Source organism: Pleurodeles waltl, chromosome 3_1 (genome assembly GCF_031143425.1).
Source record: "Pleurodeles waltl isolate 20211129_DDA chromosome 3_1, aPleWal1.hap1.20221129, whole genome shotgun sequence".
Lineage (NCBI taxonomy): Eukaryota > Metazoa > Chordata > Amphibia > Caudata > Salamandridae > Pleurodeles > Pleurodeles waltl.
The window spans coordinates 1,684,682,034-1,684,699,200 of NC_090440.1; the positions used below are offsets into that span (position 1 = coordinate 1,684,682,034).

A 17,167-nucleotide genomic window follows, 5' to 3' on the forward strand; every position below is an offset into this window, starting at 1 on the left:
CATGCCTGCGTATAGTGACCGCAGTATTGACACTTTTAACAGCGGTATCTGCTGCATCTAGGGCAGATCTTATTTGATTGTTCGTAATGGCTTGCCCTTCCTCCACTACTATGTCTTGCATCTCGTCCCAATAAGCTCTGTCCTAGCGAGCTAATAGCGCTCTCGAGTTGGCTATTCTCTTCTGATTTGCTGCCTGGGATGCAACTCTTTTCCCTATAGCATCGAATTTCCTTCTCTCTGTATCAGGAGGGGGTGCATCTCCTGATGATTGACTATTTGTTCTCTTCCTGGCAGCGCTAACTACCACAGAATCAGGAGGTACCTGATGGGTGATATAATCAGGGTCAGAGGGTGCAGGTTTATATTTTTTCTCTATCCTCGGTGTTATGATGCGTGCTTTAACAGGTTCACTAAATATCTGACCCACATCTTTTACCATGCCTGGGAGCATCGGGAGGAATTGATATCTGGAATGTGTTGAGGATAGAGTGTTAAATAAGAAATCCTCTTCTAGGGGCTCGGTCTGCATGGTGACACCATGATATGCTGCAGCCCTAGCTATAACTTGGTTATAGACAGTACTATCCTCAGGTGACGATGGTTCAGAGGGATAGCTGTCTGGATCGTTACTTGGAATGGGATCTGGGTCTGGGATCTGGGTCAACATTGTCTTGTTGTGAATCATAAGAGTGAGTGGGAGACTGCACCGGTGTAGGGCTAGGAGGAGAGGTAGGTGGGGAGAATGAGGAGAAGATTGAGGAGGTGGTGGTTTCTCCTTTGGCACTTTTACTGGAGGCTGCATAGTGTCCAATTCCTCCTGAAAATCTAGCTTCCTTTTGGTTTTTAAAAGGAGGTGCAGTCAGAATTCTCCCTGTTTCCTTATAGATGTGGATCCTGGATTGCCTTTCATCCATAACTTCTAGTATTGGCTGTACCTCTACAGGGAGTGCAGAATTATTAGGCAAGTTGTATTTTTGAGGATTAATTTTATTATTGAACAACAACCATGTTCTCAATGAACCCAAAAAACTCATTAATATCAAAGCTGAATATTTTTGGAAGTAGTTTTTAGTTTGTTTTTAGTTTTAGCTATGTTAGGGGGATATCTGTGTGTGCAAGTGACTATTACTGTGCATAATTATTAGGCAACTTAACAAAAAAAAATATATACCCATTTCAATTATTTATTATTACCAGTGAAACCAATATAACATCTCAACATTCACAAATATACATTTCTGACATTCAAAAACAAAACAAAAACAAATCAGTGACCAATATAGCCACCTTTCTTTGCAAGGACACTCAAAAGCCTGCCATCCATGGATTCTGTCAGTGTTTTGATCTGTTCACCATCAACATTGGGTGCAGCAGCAACCACAGCCTCCCAGACACTGTTCAGAGAGGTGTACTGTTTTCCCTCCTTGTAAATCTCACATTTGATGATGGACCACAGGTTCTCAATGGGGTTCAGATCAGGTGAACAAGCAGGCCATGTCATTAGATTTCCTTCTTTTATACCCTTTCCTGCCAGCCACGCTGTGGAGTACTTGGACGAGTGTGATGGACCATTGTCCTGCATGAAAATCATGTTTTTCTTGAAGGATGCAGACTTCTTCCTGTACCACTGCTTGAAGAAGGTGTCTTCCAGGAACTGGCAGTAGGACTGGGAGTTGAGCTTGACTCCATCCTCAACCCGAAAAGGCCCCACAAGCTCATCTTTGATGATACCAGCCCAAACCAGTACTCCACCTCCACCTTGCTGGCGTCTGAGTCGGACTGGAGCTCTCTGCCCTTTACCAATCCAGCCACGGGCCCATCCATCTGGCCCATCAAGACTCACTCTCATTTCATCAGTCCATAAAACCTTAGAAAAATCAGTCTTGAGATATTTCTTGGCCCAGTCTTGACGTTTCAGCTTGTGTGTCTTGTTCAGTGTTGGTCGTCTTTCAGCCTTTCTTACCTTGGCCATGTCTCCGAGTATTGCACACCTTGTGCTTTTGGGCACTCCAGTGATGTTGCAGCTCTGAAATATGGCCAAACTGGTGGCAAGTGGCATCGTGGCAGCTGCACGCTTGACTTTTCTCAGTTCATGGGCAGTTATTTTGCGCCTTGGTTTTTCCACACGCTTCTTGCGACCCTGTTGACTATTTTGAATGAAACGCTTGATTGTTCGATGATCACGCTTCAGAAGCTTTGCAATTTTAAGAGTGCTGCATCCCTCTGCAAGATATCTCACTATTTTTGACTTTTCTGAGCCTGTCAAGAACTTCTTTTGACCCATTTTGCCAAAGGAAAGGAAGTTGCCTAATAATTATGCACACCTGATATAGGGTGTTGATGTCATTAGACCACACCCCTTCTCATTACAGAGATGCACATCACCTAATATGCTTAATTGGTAGTAGGCTTTCGAGCCTATACAGCTTGGAGTCAGACAACATGCATAAAGAGGATGATGTGGTCAAAATACTCATTTGCCTAATAATTCTGCACTCCCTGTAACTCCTCTTCAGAGGTTTTGTGGCTTTCTTTAAGTCTCTTTGAAAGTCCATGTTCCTCTGTATAAGTTGGCCTTCTCGGTTCCGAAGCATGCTTTTTCGGGATCGAAAAAGATGAGAAGGAAGGTTTCGGCTCTGAAACTGTTTTTCTAATTTTCGACTCTGAAAAATGGTGTCTAGTGGAGTCGGAAACAGAGCTTTTTGTTGTCTCCGATGTTTTTGGAGGAGTGGCCTTTTTCTGTGCCGAACTTGTAAGTTGGTCACCGCCAGTCTGTTTTTCGGGCCGAGCCACAGCCTTCCGTCAGTGGCGTACCCAAGGCCTTGTGCTTTTCTTTTGTGAGGGTGCAGGGGCAGACGTACTCACATGTTGACCTGCTGTGACCGGTCTGTCTTCCTCTGATTCTTGCTCGGACTCAGAATCTGAAACGGAGACTGAGGTTTGCATCAGTTATTCTTCTTCTATGCCGACATGTTCACCGCTTCTCGACGCCATTGCGAGTCTTCTTGCCCTTCTGTCTCGAAGAGTCTTTTTTGATCGGAAGGATCGACAGGCCTCACAGTTTTCTTCCTGATGATCTGGGGAAAGGCAGAAGTTGCAAACCAGATGCTAGTCTGTGTATGGGTACTTCGCATGGCACGAGAACAGAATCGGAATGGAGTCCGATCCATAAGGCTTCCACGCGGTCTGCCCGAATAGGCCGCGCCTGACCCGAAGGGCAAACAAAGTTGTTTCCTGATGGTACTGCTGTGTCGATGGAAGGATATTAACCCGGTTGATAGAATACTGATGAAAAGAGTTTTACAGAGTTTTCAGAATCAAAATCTCGGAGCAAGAGAAAAAACACATCCGAACCCGACGGCGGAAAGAAAACAATCTAACAATGGAGTCGATGTCCATGCGCAATGGAACCGAAGAGGAGGAGTCATTCGATGCAGTGACTCGAAAACACTTCAAAGAAAAACAACTTTTAACACTCCGAGCCCAACACTAGATGGCAGGATAATGCACAGCACGTGTATCTGCAACTACACATGCCATTGAACACACACACACACACATATATATATATATATATATATATATATATATATATATATATATATATAAATATAACTGATGCTGAAACATTTGAGAACAACCATTTGAGTTTTCTAAGAAATCCTTCTAAGACCCAAATCGCTAGAGGACATGAAACTTGTAATGCCATTCCACCTTGTCAAAATGCTTTTTCTGCAGCCAAAGATACAGCCACTGTCTCATCAAGATCATGGCAAACCTACCACAGTACATTCAAGAGAGACCATAAATGGGATGTGGAGGAGCGATGTAGAATAAAACACACCAGGGAGGGATGAATCAACGTCTGGCATAGTCGCGCAAGAAGGGAGGCTAAAACTCTGGCAAGAATCTGAATGTCTACATTGACAACAGATATTGGTCTATAACTCCCACACAGAAGGTGGTCCTTATCTGGTTTTAGCAGTAGTGTGATGCACGCAGCTGTACATTCTGGGTAGGGGGTGTAACCCTGGTGAGATTTCAGCAAAGGAACTATCTTTTCTTTATTTTATACAATTCGGCAGGGTAGCTGGTGCTTTGTTCATGGGAAGTCAATAACATGCCTTATCTTCTGTGCTGTAATCTCAACATCAAGTGTAGAAGTGAAACCAGGAGTGAGAGAACACAGAGTAACACACTAGAAAAAAGGTGTTTCCACTTCGGAGAATAAACTTCCTCTGCAGTGTACAAGGAGTGACACAGTTCGCAGAAGGTCTAAAGAATGTCTGCTGAATGAGTCAAAAGGGTGTCACGGACCACTGGGAAGGCATAGTGCCTCCCACCCTCCCTCCCTCTGCCTCAACTGAAGAGCCAAGAGGTACCTCGCCTTTTTCCCCCTCTTGTAGTGCTGCTGTTGGTTATTAAATGACACATTTTCTGCCTGTGATGTCCACACCAAGTTCAATTTGGTTGTAGTTTTAATTAAGAAAGGATTGCAAAGTCCTGAGATCAGGTTTGTGTTTATACTCCTCACTAAGGAGCCTAATCTCCCTCTCAAGCAAGGTCCATTGCTGGGCAGAATGGGGCATACGTTGTGCCGAGTCCTTCATTACATCCCACCGAATACAGTCTTTTTTGGTCGCCCATAACATTTATAAAACTGTGCCCTCGTTTTGTCCAAGTAAGAAGTTAAATAACATATGAATGCACCCAGAGCACACATGAAGTCTGTTAATGGTCTGCTATATCCAGCAGGTCCAATTTATTACTCTAAGAAGTTAAACAAGTTTGGAGGTGTTTCTTGCCTTTCATCATCCTGTAGTATGCTATATGTAGGGCCTGATTTAAAGTCTGGCCGAGGGGGTTACTCCGTCACAAACGTGACGGATATCTCGGCTACTGTATTATGGTCTCAACAGGCTATTTTGGGATCGTAAAACGGCAGACAGGGTAGCAGTCATGTTTGTGAGGGAGTAGCCCCCTCTGCCAAACTCTAAATCAGGCCCTAAATCTCCAGGACACTCTAGGCAGCTTTTCCAAACTGAGATCAATAGTGATGGTAACTGAGTTATGATCTGACATACTGCAGGGTACAATGTCAGTATGCATTATTTTTGGTAGCTGAGTGTTAGATGACAAATTATGATCAATATGAGTGTGGGTACCCTGAACACAAGAGGTAAAGGTGTAATCCATGTCTCCGAGATCCACAAGTGAGAAGTCTTGCACTAAATCGAACAACACCTGCCAGTCTTTAGTTCAGAGTCATGTGGTGCTGTGGCTTGTTGAGGTATGGATCCACAACCGGGTTCGCAGGACCACTGAGCAAAACTCTGGAATACGGTAAGGAAAGAAGAAACCTGGTCACTTGATTAAAGAATGCACCTTTGCCTCCAATTGGGGCAAACACAGACCCTATCGTCAAAGTAGTCAGACAGTCCTGTATCTTTAGAAAAATGTAGTGAACGTCTGGGTCCATCCACGACAGTGCCACACAAATTGAGAGCCCTTATGTGAATAATAACCACTTGAGGAACTGCAATATAACAAAATAAATTATACTACCATCTTCAGGTCCTATTTGGTTAAACGATGTGGATGTGGTCACCTACATATCCCTTAGGAAGACAGTGAAGTTCCTAATGTAAATGGGAAAAGAGTGATACTCTAGTTCTTCAGTTGATCTTGCAAAACATCTTGAAATACATCAAGATGACAAAACTACAGAATATTTTCTACAGCTAAGTATGCGTTAACTGTGCCTGCCTTGTAATGGCATCATTACCACAATTATATCCTGGCCATCAAAAAAGTTGCCGGACTGACTTGAAATATTCAAAGGTGATCCTAAGCAGAAAAAGTAAAGAGCGACATCCAGGAAGATGGGTTGTTTTATAAAAAGGTATCCATAACAAACATTTGGACTACTGCAATACATAATCTTTTACTAATAGCAACAAGCACATTTGCAAATACTACATATTTCTTTCAACTGCATATGTAACCGACACTGAAAACTCAGCTGTCCCCTTTTTCTAATTAAATGTAAATGATGAAACGCAAATCAATAAAGTGTTCTCTCAAAATAAGAAAATATTTGGCCCAGCACAATGAAAGCACAGATCTTGCTGTGCACAGCAAATCCAAAGGGATCACACTAGACCAGCTATACAAACAAGTCGATGCCTAACACACAGAGTAAGCATACTGCAATGGCAGATATTAAACTATGGCACAACAACCTGGACCCGTGCACTGCAAACAAAGCACACCCAACTTCCTACACCGATATGAAAATACAGGAAATGACTAATACAGAGCATGCACTGTGTCATTTTCAAAGTTCTTCAGGGAGAACAGGAATATAACCACTTCTAATAACACCAAAGTACCTTCCAAACTTGGATAGAAACCAGTTTGATTAAATTGAAGTCTAGTCATATTATTACTACTCATCTGAAATAAAAAGAAAATGCATCACAAGTCCCCTACAATAACTGATTACAGTGGAGCTGGCCAGCCACAATACCCGTTGCTAGCATTTGGCATGAAAAAGAGTTCCTCTCTCAGCAGACTATTCTCTGTCGTTTACACAATTATAGGTGCACCTAATTTGTCACTAGCTGCTAAGGAAACCCTGGAGGCAAGGTGTTTATATTTACTTCACCACTGAGTTCTGGACAGCTGAAATCTTACTTAAATATTGACACAAAGTTCAGCTTTGAAAGTGACTTACAGTAAGGCGGTTGAAATATGATTTGCAGAAAAAGTGTAAGATACATAATGGTGTGTTGATTGCCTCAGTATGAATTCTAGGTTTTATTTTACATGTCTACAGCCAGAAGCTCTGTTGGATTAGTGCGGGGAAGAGATGTAGTACTGAAGGGTGGTGCTAATATGGAAAGATTGTTAACATTTGCTAAGCACACAGTTAACCCTTATGAGCTCCTGAGTGTCATTTAACAGACTAAATGCAGATAATCAGTGGTGGGAAATCTAGGTTTTTATAGCTGTTTTGTATCAAGTCCATTCATTCCGAATGCTTAATTACAGCATCAAGGAATTCTACTAAATCTACTAAAGGGGATCATTTTTGTGGTGGTGAAGACCATACACATAACCATACATAAAAATATTAAAAGTCAAGTCATCGCTCTGTAACTATAAATGGACTACCTTTTTACTATATTTCTCTAAATTCAAATACACATTACAGGAGGCTCTTGTACTTGCACTTGTGATAGCTGTCCTGGAAGTCAACACCTGGTTCATGCATCTTCATAATTGGTGAACATGATAAACAAGTTCAAGATGGGATTTTTTCACAAAATATATGTAGGGTAAGAGCATAATTAAGTTTGCAGGAGGAAAAAAGAATAACTTCTAGCTACCTACAATGCCACGACAATGCAATTATGCCTACATGCAACCAGGCCACAAACAGTGGTTTTGCACGAGCGGCTGCAAAACAGAAGTGGCAAAAGTGTTGATTAGCAATGTAGATTGGAAATACTTTGGATTTTGACCTTCTGAGAATGCTTCCTACCCATGTTGAAAAGTTCAGAACACCGCTGTTCTTCAGATGAGGATGTGAGAAGACAGCCTATCAGTTTAATGAAATAAAGAAACCACTCACTATCAGTTAAAAATATATACTTAGTGGTCAATCTATCATGTGTCCCAATAACCTTATTGTCAAAGTCTTGTATGTGTCTAAAAAACATCTAGCTACTCGAGTTTCATTATGACACTTTTGTAGGTTTGGTGGACTTTAACAAAGAAGCAGACTAAATAGTTGGGGCTTTTATCCGCGATTAAAGCACTTTGCATCATGCTCTGCTTTCACTGAAATGCCAAACCTCTCCAACAATTCTAACCTAGGTCTGAACCTGCTCAAACACCTGGCTACTAGTCCTTTGGAAATCAAGTAAATACCCTTTACTAACCTCTCGTATAACTTGTTGCAACTCATCATTCTCAGCCGCAGTCCTCCCACTACCTTCTCTGGTTGCGCACATAGGAACGTTTTCTGCCTCGGATTTTGAGGTTTCTACTTCGAGGCTTTCAATAGCTCTTGGTTGCTGCACTGTGCCAGCTCTCATAGGTGGTGTTGGGGTTAAAGCAACTGAAGCGCGAAACGTGGGTTTATGTTGTGGTGAATAAGTCTTGGCCCTTCCAATCTGGTCAGAAGAGTTTAGTCTTGTTTTTCTGCTCCTTTGAGAAACACTGGAACATACTGAAGAAGCATCAGAGGCTAAATGAGAGGAGATGGACTCTGTGACCTCTGCTCCAGCTTCCAAACTGATATCACCTAGGCCCAGTTCAGATTTCAGATACGATTGTTCTCTTATGAGTTCTGACACCTGGAGAGAAAACAAAAATGTTTAAGTCCAGGAACACTAGTTCAACTTCTTAACATTTATGAAGTGTTAAGTAGCAGTAACAGAGAAATCTTACAGCAAACAAAATACTCATTGACAACATAAATACATCTAAGCAAGTACTCATGTGGTAAAGATATTTGTTAGTGTGAAGAATGAGTGTTTTGCCCTGTACTTGAGCTGCCTTGGAACGTCAAGCGTAGACAACCCAATCTTCAGAGGCATTGGGGCATAGTGAAAGTAGATAGAGTTGTACATATTTGTAAATAGGTGCTTCAGAACATAGCCCACATTGCGCTTGGGTTTGCACCCAAAGATGTCCTGCATTGTCAAAAAACATGTTCAATGTGTCTGTCCTATTAATATTATATAACTAACCCCAATAACCACTAGATGAACCTAACACCTTGGGTGTAGGAGCTGAATCATACGCTCAATAATGTCAAATGCTTCACCACAGGTAGCAAGTACTATAGAAATCCATTTACAACACAACAGATGATGAAACCGGCAGCAGCCATAGGCAAACTGTGCAAAGGAAGGGACTGTTGCTGCCTCCGAGAATATCAGTGAGGTTACTGGAATGTTAATTTTTTTGTGTCACTGAATAACACATCTTTATGAAAATATATTTTGGGGTATACATGTAGCCAAATATCTTTAGGTCTACCCCACTTACACTACGGAGATTTACATTATGACACTTATTCTGAAACTCAATCATATATTCTAGTGATTCACATGCTTCATCTACTATATCTCCAAAGCTGAAAAACAAATTTAAGACAAGGCTGATGACCACCTGACTTTAAATCTACCTTTACAGAGAAGACCCAGGAAAGGAAGGTAAATAACTCCAAGAGGACAGAGGCCCATTACATCCTCGAAGACCAGCCAGGCCTGTGAGAGGACGAAGAGGACCCCCTGACTGCCTTCAAACAAGACCATCTCTAGGCCTGGTCAGTTGCCTACGACATGGTAGATCCTCAGATTCATATCAAGCACATTCATCAATCTAAAGGTATAACTGAAACAGTCCTCAAGTATATTGAATACTTTCATGAAGTAAGTACACAAGTCATAATTAAACCATCATGTTCTAATCCCAATTATTATTCCACCCTTATGCCTACTGGCTCGACTTATCAAACCGTGATCTTGACAGTTATAAAAGTACTCAGATGATATCCAATATACCTTACATTAGGGGACAGATTTGAATTCAGAGCAACATCTTTGTATGTGTGGAACGTATCAATCATCAGATGATGGAGGTTTCTTTTGTATGCATCTATCAAAAACCAGGTGTTAGTAAGCTTGTTACTTACCCTGTAAGCATCTGTTTGTAGCGTGTAGTGCTGGAGATTCACACACTATGCACACTCCTGCCATCTAGTGCTGGGTAAGGACTTTGCAAGTTGTTTTTCTCGAAGAAGTCTGACTGCCAACTTCGTGTGTCTTGTATCCTCCTCAAAGTAATGCGCGTGTTCAACAGCTCCTTTGTTAGACTGCAATTATTTTTCTTTGTCATGGGGAGAGCAAGGATATAGTCTGCTAGATTAGTGTTTGCTTTTAAACATCCTTCAATTTTGTGTATAGTTGACACCATCTTATAAATGCAAGGAGGCGGGAGAGAGCATGTGAATCTGCAGCACTACATGCTACAAATAAAGGCTTACAGGGTTAATAACATACTCCATTCGTAGCATGTTTTGACTGCAGATACACGTTATGCATAGGCTGTGAAGCAGTACTCCTCTTGTGGTGTCTTTAGGCATTAGATGGTGTATTTGCTTGAAATAATGTGGGTAGAACTGTTTGTCTACCAGAGATTGTTGTATGGTGTGTACATCACACAATAGCGTTTGGTGAACATGTGTGGGTTTGTCCAGGTAGCCACTATGTAAGTATCTATTAGCAGGATACTCCTTAAAAAAGGCCATTGATGCTCCTTTTTCCCTTGTGGAGTGAGCTCTTGGAGCTGTGGGCAGAACTCTTTTTGCTTTTATGTAGCAAATGTGGATGTATTTAACAATCCATCTTGCAATTCCTGCTTTTTAGATCGCATTACCCTTCCTTGGATTTGAAAAAGCTACAAATAGCTGTTGTGTTTTTCAAAAGGTTTTGGTTCTTTCTACATAGTACATGAGGGCCCTTTTAACATCGAGTGCATGTAGTGCCCTTTCTGCTACTGTCTTTGGTTTCGGGAAGAAAACTGGTAAATCTAGTATCTGATTTAAGTGAACAAGTAAGATAACTTTTGGCAGAAACCTTGGGTTTGTACATAGTCGAACTTTGTTTTTGAAAAGCTGGAAGTAAGGCTCCTCTATAATTAGTGCATGAATTTCACTAACTCTCCTTAGCGATATAATTGCGACAAGGAAAGCCACTTTCCATGATAGAAATTGCAATATGCATAGGTTCAAAAGGTGAAAACATTAGTCATGTTAACACTGTGTTAAAGTTCCATGATGGTACAGGTGGTACACGCGGTGGAATTACTCTTTTTAGTATCTCCATGAAAGCTTTTATTACTGGTATTCGAAAAAGAGATTGATGTGTTCTGTTTTGAAGTTATGCTGCTATTGCTGCTTGATGCAGCCTTCTTGAAGTATGTGCTAAATGTGATTTTTGAAGATGTAACATATAAAACACTAGTTTTTGTTCTGATGGAGCGCAAGAGTCTATGTTGGGTGCACCACAATAGTGTACAAAGTGTTTCCATTTAGCCACATAACACGCTCCTGTGGTTGGACGCCTAGCTTCCTTTAGAATGTCCACGCATTCTGCTGGTAAGTGCAAGTACCCAAACTCTACGACCTCAGGAGCCAGATTGCAAGGGTGAGTTGCTGTGAGTTTGGGTGCCTGACTCTGCCCTTGCTCTGAGTGAGAAGATCTGGAATGTTGGGAAGCTTCTTCTGATGTACTAGGGACAGCTCTAGTAGCGTTGTATACCAAGGCTGTCTTGCCCATGTTGGAACTATGAGGATCAGTTTGAGCGATGTTTGTCAGAGTTTCCTGAACAGACATGGAAGAGGAGAAAAACCGTATGCAAATATACCTGACCAGTTAATCCATAGAGCACTGCCCTTGGACTGTGGATGTGAAGTTTTGACATTTTGCTTTTTCTGCAGTGGCCAAGAGATCTATACTTGGTGTTCCCCACTGTTGAAAGTATGTGTAGGACGTGAGTTTGAACTTCACATTCGTCGACTTGTTGTTGCGTCCCACTTAGTAGGCCTGCTACTGATTTGTCCACTCCTAGTACGCATTGTGCCAGGAGGTGAGATTTGTGACTGATGGCCCATTTCCATACGAATTGTGTCAGCTGAGGCAGTTGTAATGAACGTTTCTCCTCCCTGGTTCTGGGTGTAATGCAATTGCTGTCATATTGTCTGTGTCTAGAAGGCCATTTTCCCCTGTTATGTTGGGTAGAAAAATTTGAGCGTCAGCTGTATGGCTAGTAGCTCTAGAACACTGATGTGAAGAGTCTGTTGATGTGCGGACAACTGACCCTGTACAGTAATGTCCTCCATGCGAGTATCCCAACCCAGGAGTGATGCATCTGTAGTGATTGTCACTTGCAGGATTGGGTCCCTGAAGGCTCTCCTCTTTAGGGTGTTCTGTGTATGCCATCACTTCGGTGCCTGATGGACCCTGGGTGAAACCAACACTAGATCCTTCAATTTGCCCCCAGCCTGTGACCACCAGGATGCTAGACACCCCTGTAGGGGGGCAGATCACATATGTAGCCGTGCATGTGGAATTAGTGCTATTCACGATGCCATTATTCCAAGGAGACTCAAGGCCATCATGAATGTCAGGTGAAATCGGATTAAAAAAGCCAGTTGGTTCTGGAGATTGAGAACCATCTGTGGACGGTGGTAAGACTTTGCTGCAGTTAAACTGAGTATGTCTCCATAAGGTTTTATTTGGAGCGGCAGTAAATGGGATTTTGTTGCATTTATTCTGAATCCCAATTTGTGAAATAAGTTGATCGTGGACTGTGTGCCCTGCAGACATTTCGGTTTGCTGGAACTCTTGATCAGTCAATCAGTAAGGGAACACATGAATGTTTTTCCTGCTTAGACTTGCTGCCATTAAAGCTAGACATTCGGTGAACACACATGGGGCTGTTACCTCAGTTGGTAGCACCTTGAACTGATAGTAAAGTTCACTTACCACACACCAGAAATACCGGCAATGTGCTGGGTGGATTGGTATGTAAAAGCATGCATCTTTCAGATCTAATACTGTCGTGACATCACCTTTCTGAAGCAGTGGTGTTACATTCTGAACTGTTACCCTGTGGAAGTTTTCGGACAAGATGTGCAACTTAAATGGGTGCAGGTCTGATATAGGTTGGAGAATTCCATCCTTTTTAGGTACTGGGAAGTATAAAGAGTGTACTCCCTTTATTTGGAGTTTTTTGAGTAGAGCTTTTACCTCTTCTCTCAGCAGGTGTAGGTGATAAAGACGGGGGTGTTTGCGCAGTGGAATATTTGGTAGTTGACTTTTCAGTTTTAAGCAATACCCTTGACTGATAATGTCTCGAGCCCACTGATCTGACGTATGATGGAACTGCTGCAGCCTTCCCCCGACAGGTGATGTATGATCGGGGTGGAACGGCTGGTAAGTCACTGTTTTGGTGGTAGAGGCTCTCTTTGCGGTGTGTCCCTCGTCCTTTATCTCTTGCTTTGAAACAACTCCAGTAGTATCCTTTCCCCGATTGTTGGGGTATTGTGGCTGTTGCCACTGAAAACTGTGGGTCTCTGGGGCATTCTTCTTTGAGGCTTTCTCAAGTTGTATATCGACCTTCGAACCACAGAGATGCTCTCCATCAAATTGGATGTTTAAGATGATTTTTTGAACTTCAAGGTTAAATCCTGAGACGTAAAGCTATACATGGCTGTGCTACTGATGAATTAATCCCTCTTACAGCTGTCTGCACTTTCGAGAGCACAGCAGATTGTTGCGCTGGATATTTGTCTTTCCTCTGCAACTATATCTTCCCCTCTCTTTTTATATTGCTCAAGGAGATGCTGTAAGAGGTCGTCAATCTCGTCCCCATGTAGCTCTGTTGTAGTGCGATAGAAGGCCCACAGAGTTTGCAATCCTTTAATGATTGGCATGACCTGTAGCAATCCTTTTGCCTGCTGCATCAATGTGCTTACTTAGCTTGTCGGGAGGTGAAGCATTGCCATTGCTTTGTTGATGCTGGTCTTTTGCTCACCGTAGTTACCACTAGACAGTCAGCAGCAGAGTGATCGCTGATACAGAGTGAGTCTGATGGTGAAGGTCTGCATTTCCTCTCGATTCTGGGTGCTATTACTTTTGATTTTACTGGGTCTTTGGAGTTTTAAAGGACGTTTTCAATCTTTGAGCCCATCATTGGTAGGAATTGCACTGTTCATTTTGATCATGGAGAGTGTCTCGATCAGGAAATCAGTCTCCTCTTCTATACTGTGCAGTGGTAATTTATAATACTCTGTTGCCCGCTGTATTACACTGTGATATGAAGAGGTGTCATCTGATGGAGATGCCTTGGCTGGGATAGATGGTTCAATGTCAGTGTGTGGAAGGGCCACATCATAGTCATCCCAAGGGTCTGAGCACTGTGGGGTTTCCCCCTGTGAATCGGAGTAGTAAGCCTCAGGGTGAGGGCTGTCTACTTCCTCTGCCCTGTGAGTTGGCGAGGGTGACCTAGTGAGTGGTAGTAGTGGGCAGCTCTGTGGCATTCGGTCGGTGGCTCTATGCTCTGTTGCCGCACTTTCAGGCAATAGCTGTGGAATATCCAAGTCTTGGCATTGTCGCTTGGAAGTTTTCTATTACCTGCAGTCTTCAGTTGCCTTATGGCGCTTCTGCATGAAGTCTTGTCAGCCTTCAAAGACATTGCTTTCTTTTTCTGGAAGCATGGGCTTATGTGGTGTTTTTGACTGCTTCACAGTCACTGTTTTTGTTGCTGAGGAAGGCACCTTTGTTTTTGGAGTCGTAGGAGCGGAGGTCTTGTCCGGCATTAAGTGGCCATGCTATTCCCCCTTCTTCGGGAACTGAGGAGTGTTTCGGCTCCCTTTGGCTCAACACCGGTTGGTTGTGTGGCTCTGAATGTTTGTCCGGAGCTGAACCATGGCATGGAGGTTTTGCTGGCACTGATGCATGTGCCAGAGTCAATGGTTGTTTCGGCATCAATATCAGCCCCTGGTGCTGTCTCCATGCTTATGCCCAGATGCCCAATTAAGAATGTTCTTGTTCTGTCTCGGCTCGCTCGGTGTCAACCAGAGCCCGAGGGCTGTGGCACACCTTGGCATGATGAGGGAGACTTATGTAATGTCTTTTTAGCGTGGGGTGGGTAAACTGTATTCACGGCCTGTGATGTGGTCTTCACCCTGGACCTGGACCCTGGCGGTGGAGCCCCATGCATAGTGCCCGGATCAGCACATCCAACTCCTCTGCCTCACTGGACTCGTCGGAGATGTAGCGAGGGCTGGCAATGATGTACCCCACTCTAGCTGCGATGCCAGCGTCCACATTTCCTTCGATGGTTTGGGGCTGGTGGGTGTCTTCTGGGGGGAACTCAGCCTCTGCTGTTATCTCCATAGTTTGGGCCAGTCTGCGCTCCAGTCGGTTTCTTAAAGTATACATATTTTTTAATAGGTTGAAGGTGGCCCAGTCCTGTTCTTTATCCTCCTGCGCCAGAGGTTGCAAATGTCGTGGTGTCGGAGTAAGCATACATCGCCCCACACCGAGGGCACTCTCGAAAAAGCATGGCCTTTTTACCCTCCATTACCCAGAGATGAACCTTCTCTGTGGTTTTTTGGAAGGCTATGGTGTTGAAGTAGGGTGACTTCTGTCCCTTCAATGGAATCTTAGATGGTTACAACAGTCTCTGGAGCCATGTGTATGTTGTTGTGTCAAGTTGCGGTGCTTTGAAGCCAGTGTCCTGGTGCTGCAAGGGTGTCAAAGCTGCACACAACTCCGATGAAGTCCATCTGAGCACAATGGTGGAAAAAAACAATCTAACAAAGGAGTCACTGAACATGCGCACTACCTCAAAAAGGAGACAACGCAGGACATCAACAGTAGAAGACTCCCTTGAGAAAAACAACTTGCAAGGTCCAGGCTGCACACTTAATAGAAGCAGTGTGCATAGAATATGTATCTGCAGCCAACACATGCTACAGCTCTAACTTTCTTTTCAAATGGCCATATACGTTGTGCAATGTCCCCTAGACAAACTGAGCAAAGAACGTTTGTAGTTCCACATGCCCCATGTGATTTCTGTCCACAGGACACAAACTATCAAACAAATTTGAACATTATTACAACTGAAGGTACTGAACACAGACAAAAATAAATGTGTTGTCTCAGTTTCAGTTGATGTCGACAATTATCAGTTCCACAGGTAGAAATGTCTACATAAGAAAGACAGCAAGCGCTTGTTCAAAACTCAAATAGACAAAGACACAACCACAGCACTGAAAGTGGTGCTGTGGCAGCCATGTAGGCCATGTGTAAAATGTACAAGTGTATCAGGACAACAGTGCCACAAGGGTACCATTGACACTAAAGCAAGCAGAGACAATAGGCCCATCTTCTAGCTGGTTAATAAATGACAGCCATATCTGGGGTATTTTGGCCCCTTCCATCTCTTGGTCTCTTCTCTCCCTTCACCCTGCCAATAGAACATCCTGGTATCCCATTACGTTATTGATACCCTAGTGAATCAGCATTTGTACCCACTGACCTCAACTATCTTCGACAGCAAAGCATGATGGTGATCAATTACGCAGAACACCACCATATTAGCTGCAGAAAGCCACCAGGAGACTGAGTCTCTTAGGCCTCGCTGCTCATAGTATGATAAGGCACAATGACTGCAAGAAGTTGTCCACGGGTCAATCAGGTGAGTGCCACAAGGTTCAATGCTTCCTGGTAGCATGCGTTTCTGACCTCTGGCACCACATTTAAATATTCTCTGCCCAGTTGCCCCAAGTCAATGGGGTGGGTGGCCAAGTGAGAACTTGGGGGAATACGATTGCCAGCTGCCTGTCCTCCACCTCATCTGCATGTGTTGCGATCCTCTCTTCAAACAGGTATAGTATTCCAACTTGCCGTTTAGAACATAATTTCCATCTAACCTTCTCCCAACACAAACGTTATCTTTTTTTAATTATTCAGTAATACATTTTGTGGTCTATTTGTTTAAATTACTTACTGGTTCCATAACATTCAATGGAGAGGTGTATGATAGATTATCAGTACTTCGGCTTCCATACATTCCCTAAAATAAAGATAGTGACAATCATTAAAGGACATTTCTACCTAAACTAGAAGGTAAAGTGTTAAGCTGAAATAAAATACAAAAAACAGATACACCAGTTACATGTGTTGTGTAACATGCAGCTTATTTCTATTGTGTGACAACTAACAACTGGGCATCTGGAAAATCCAAAAGTTGAATGATATCAGAAATACACAGATCAAGGAAGCAATATAACAAAATACAGTCATATGATTAAACACTGTTGAGGAACACTTCCAAGTAATTTTACTTTATTTGCAAAAGCAAGCTAATCAAATCAGGTACAGAAAAATCAACCATGATGCGGAGTTAGGTTTGTATTTCTCTATTACCAAATTGATCAACTAAAAGAAAAATCAAGTCAAATCTAAAATTTACTTTAGGATATCCGATTACAAACATGAGGCAGTTATCTTGCGGTATTCATCAGCACGAGGTAATGCATATCTTCCCATTTAACACTAAAGGTTCTTCCCCTTTACTT

At 42.8% G+C, this 17,167-nt stretch overlaps 1 protein-coding gene across 1 annotated transcript in view; it reads right to left on the minus strand.

Moving 5' to 3' along the window:
- Positions 1-17,167, minus strand: part of ITPRID2 (ITPR interacting domain containing 2) — a 179,767-nt gene that overhangs the window by 19,539 nt on the left and 143,061 nt on the right. The window contains exons 16-17 of the mRNA XM_069225457.1: positions 16,597-16,662; positions 7,947-8,363 (exon numbers count right to left, since the gene is read on the minus strand). Coding sequence (XP_069081558.1) covers positions 7,947-8,363; positions 16,597-16,662 — 483 coding nt within the window. The remainder of the gene's footprint in view (positions 1-7,946; positions 8,364-16,596; positions 16,663-17,167) is intronic.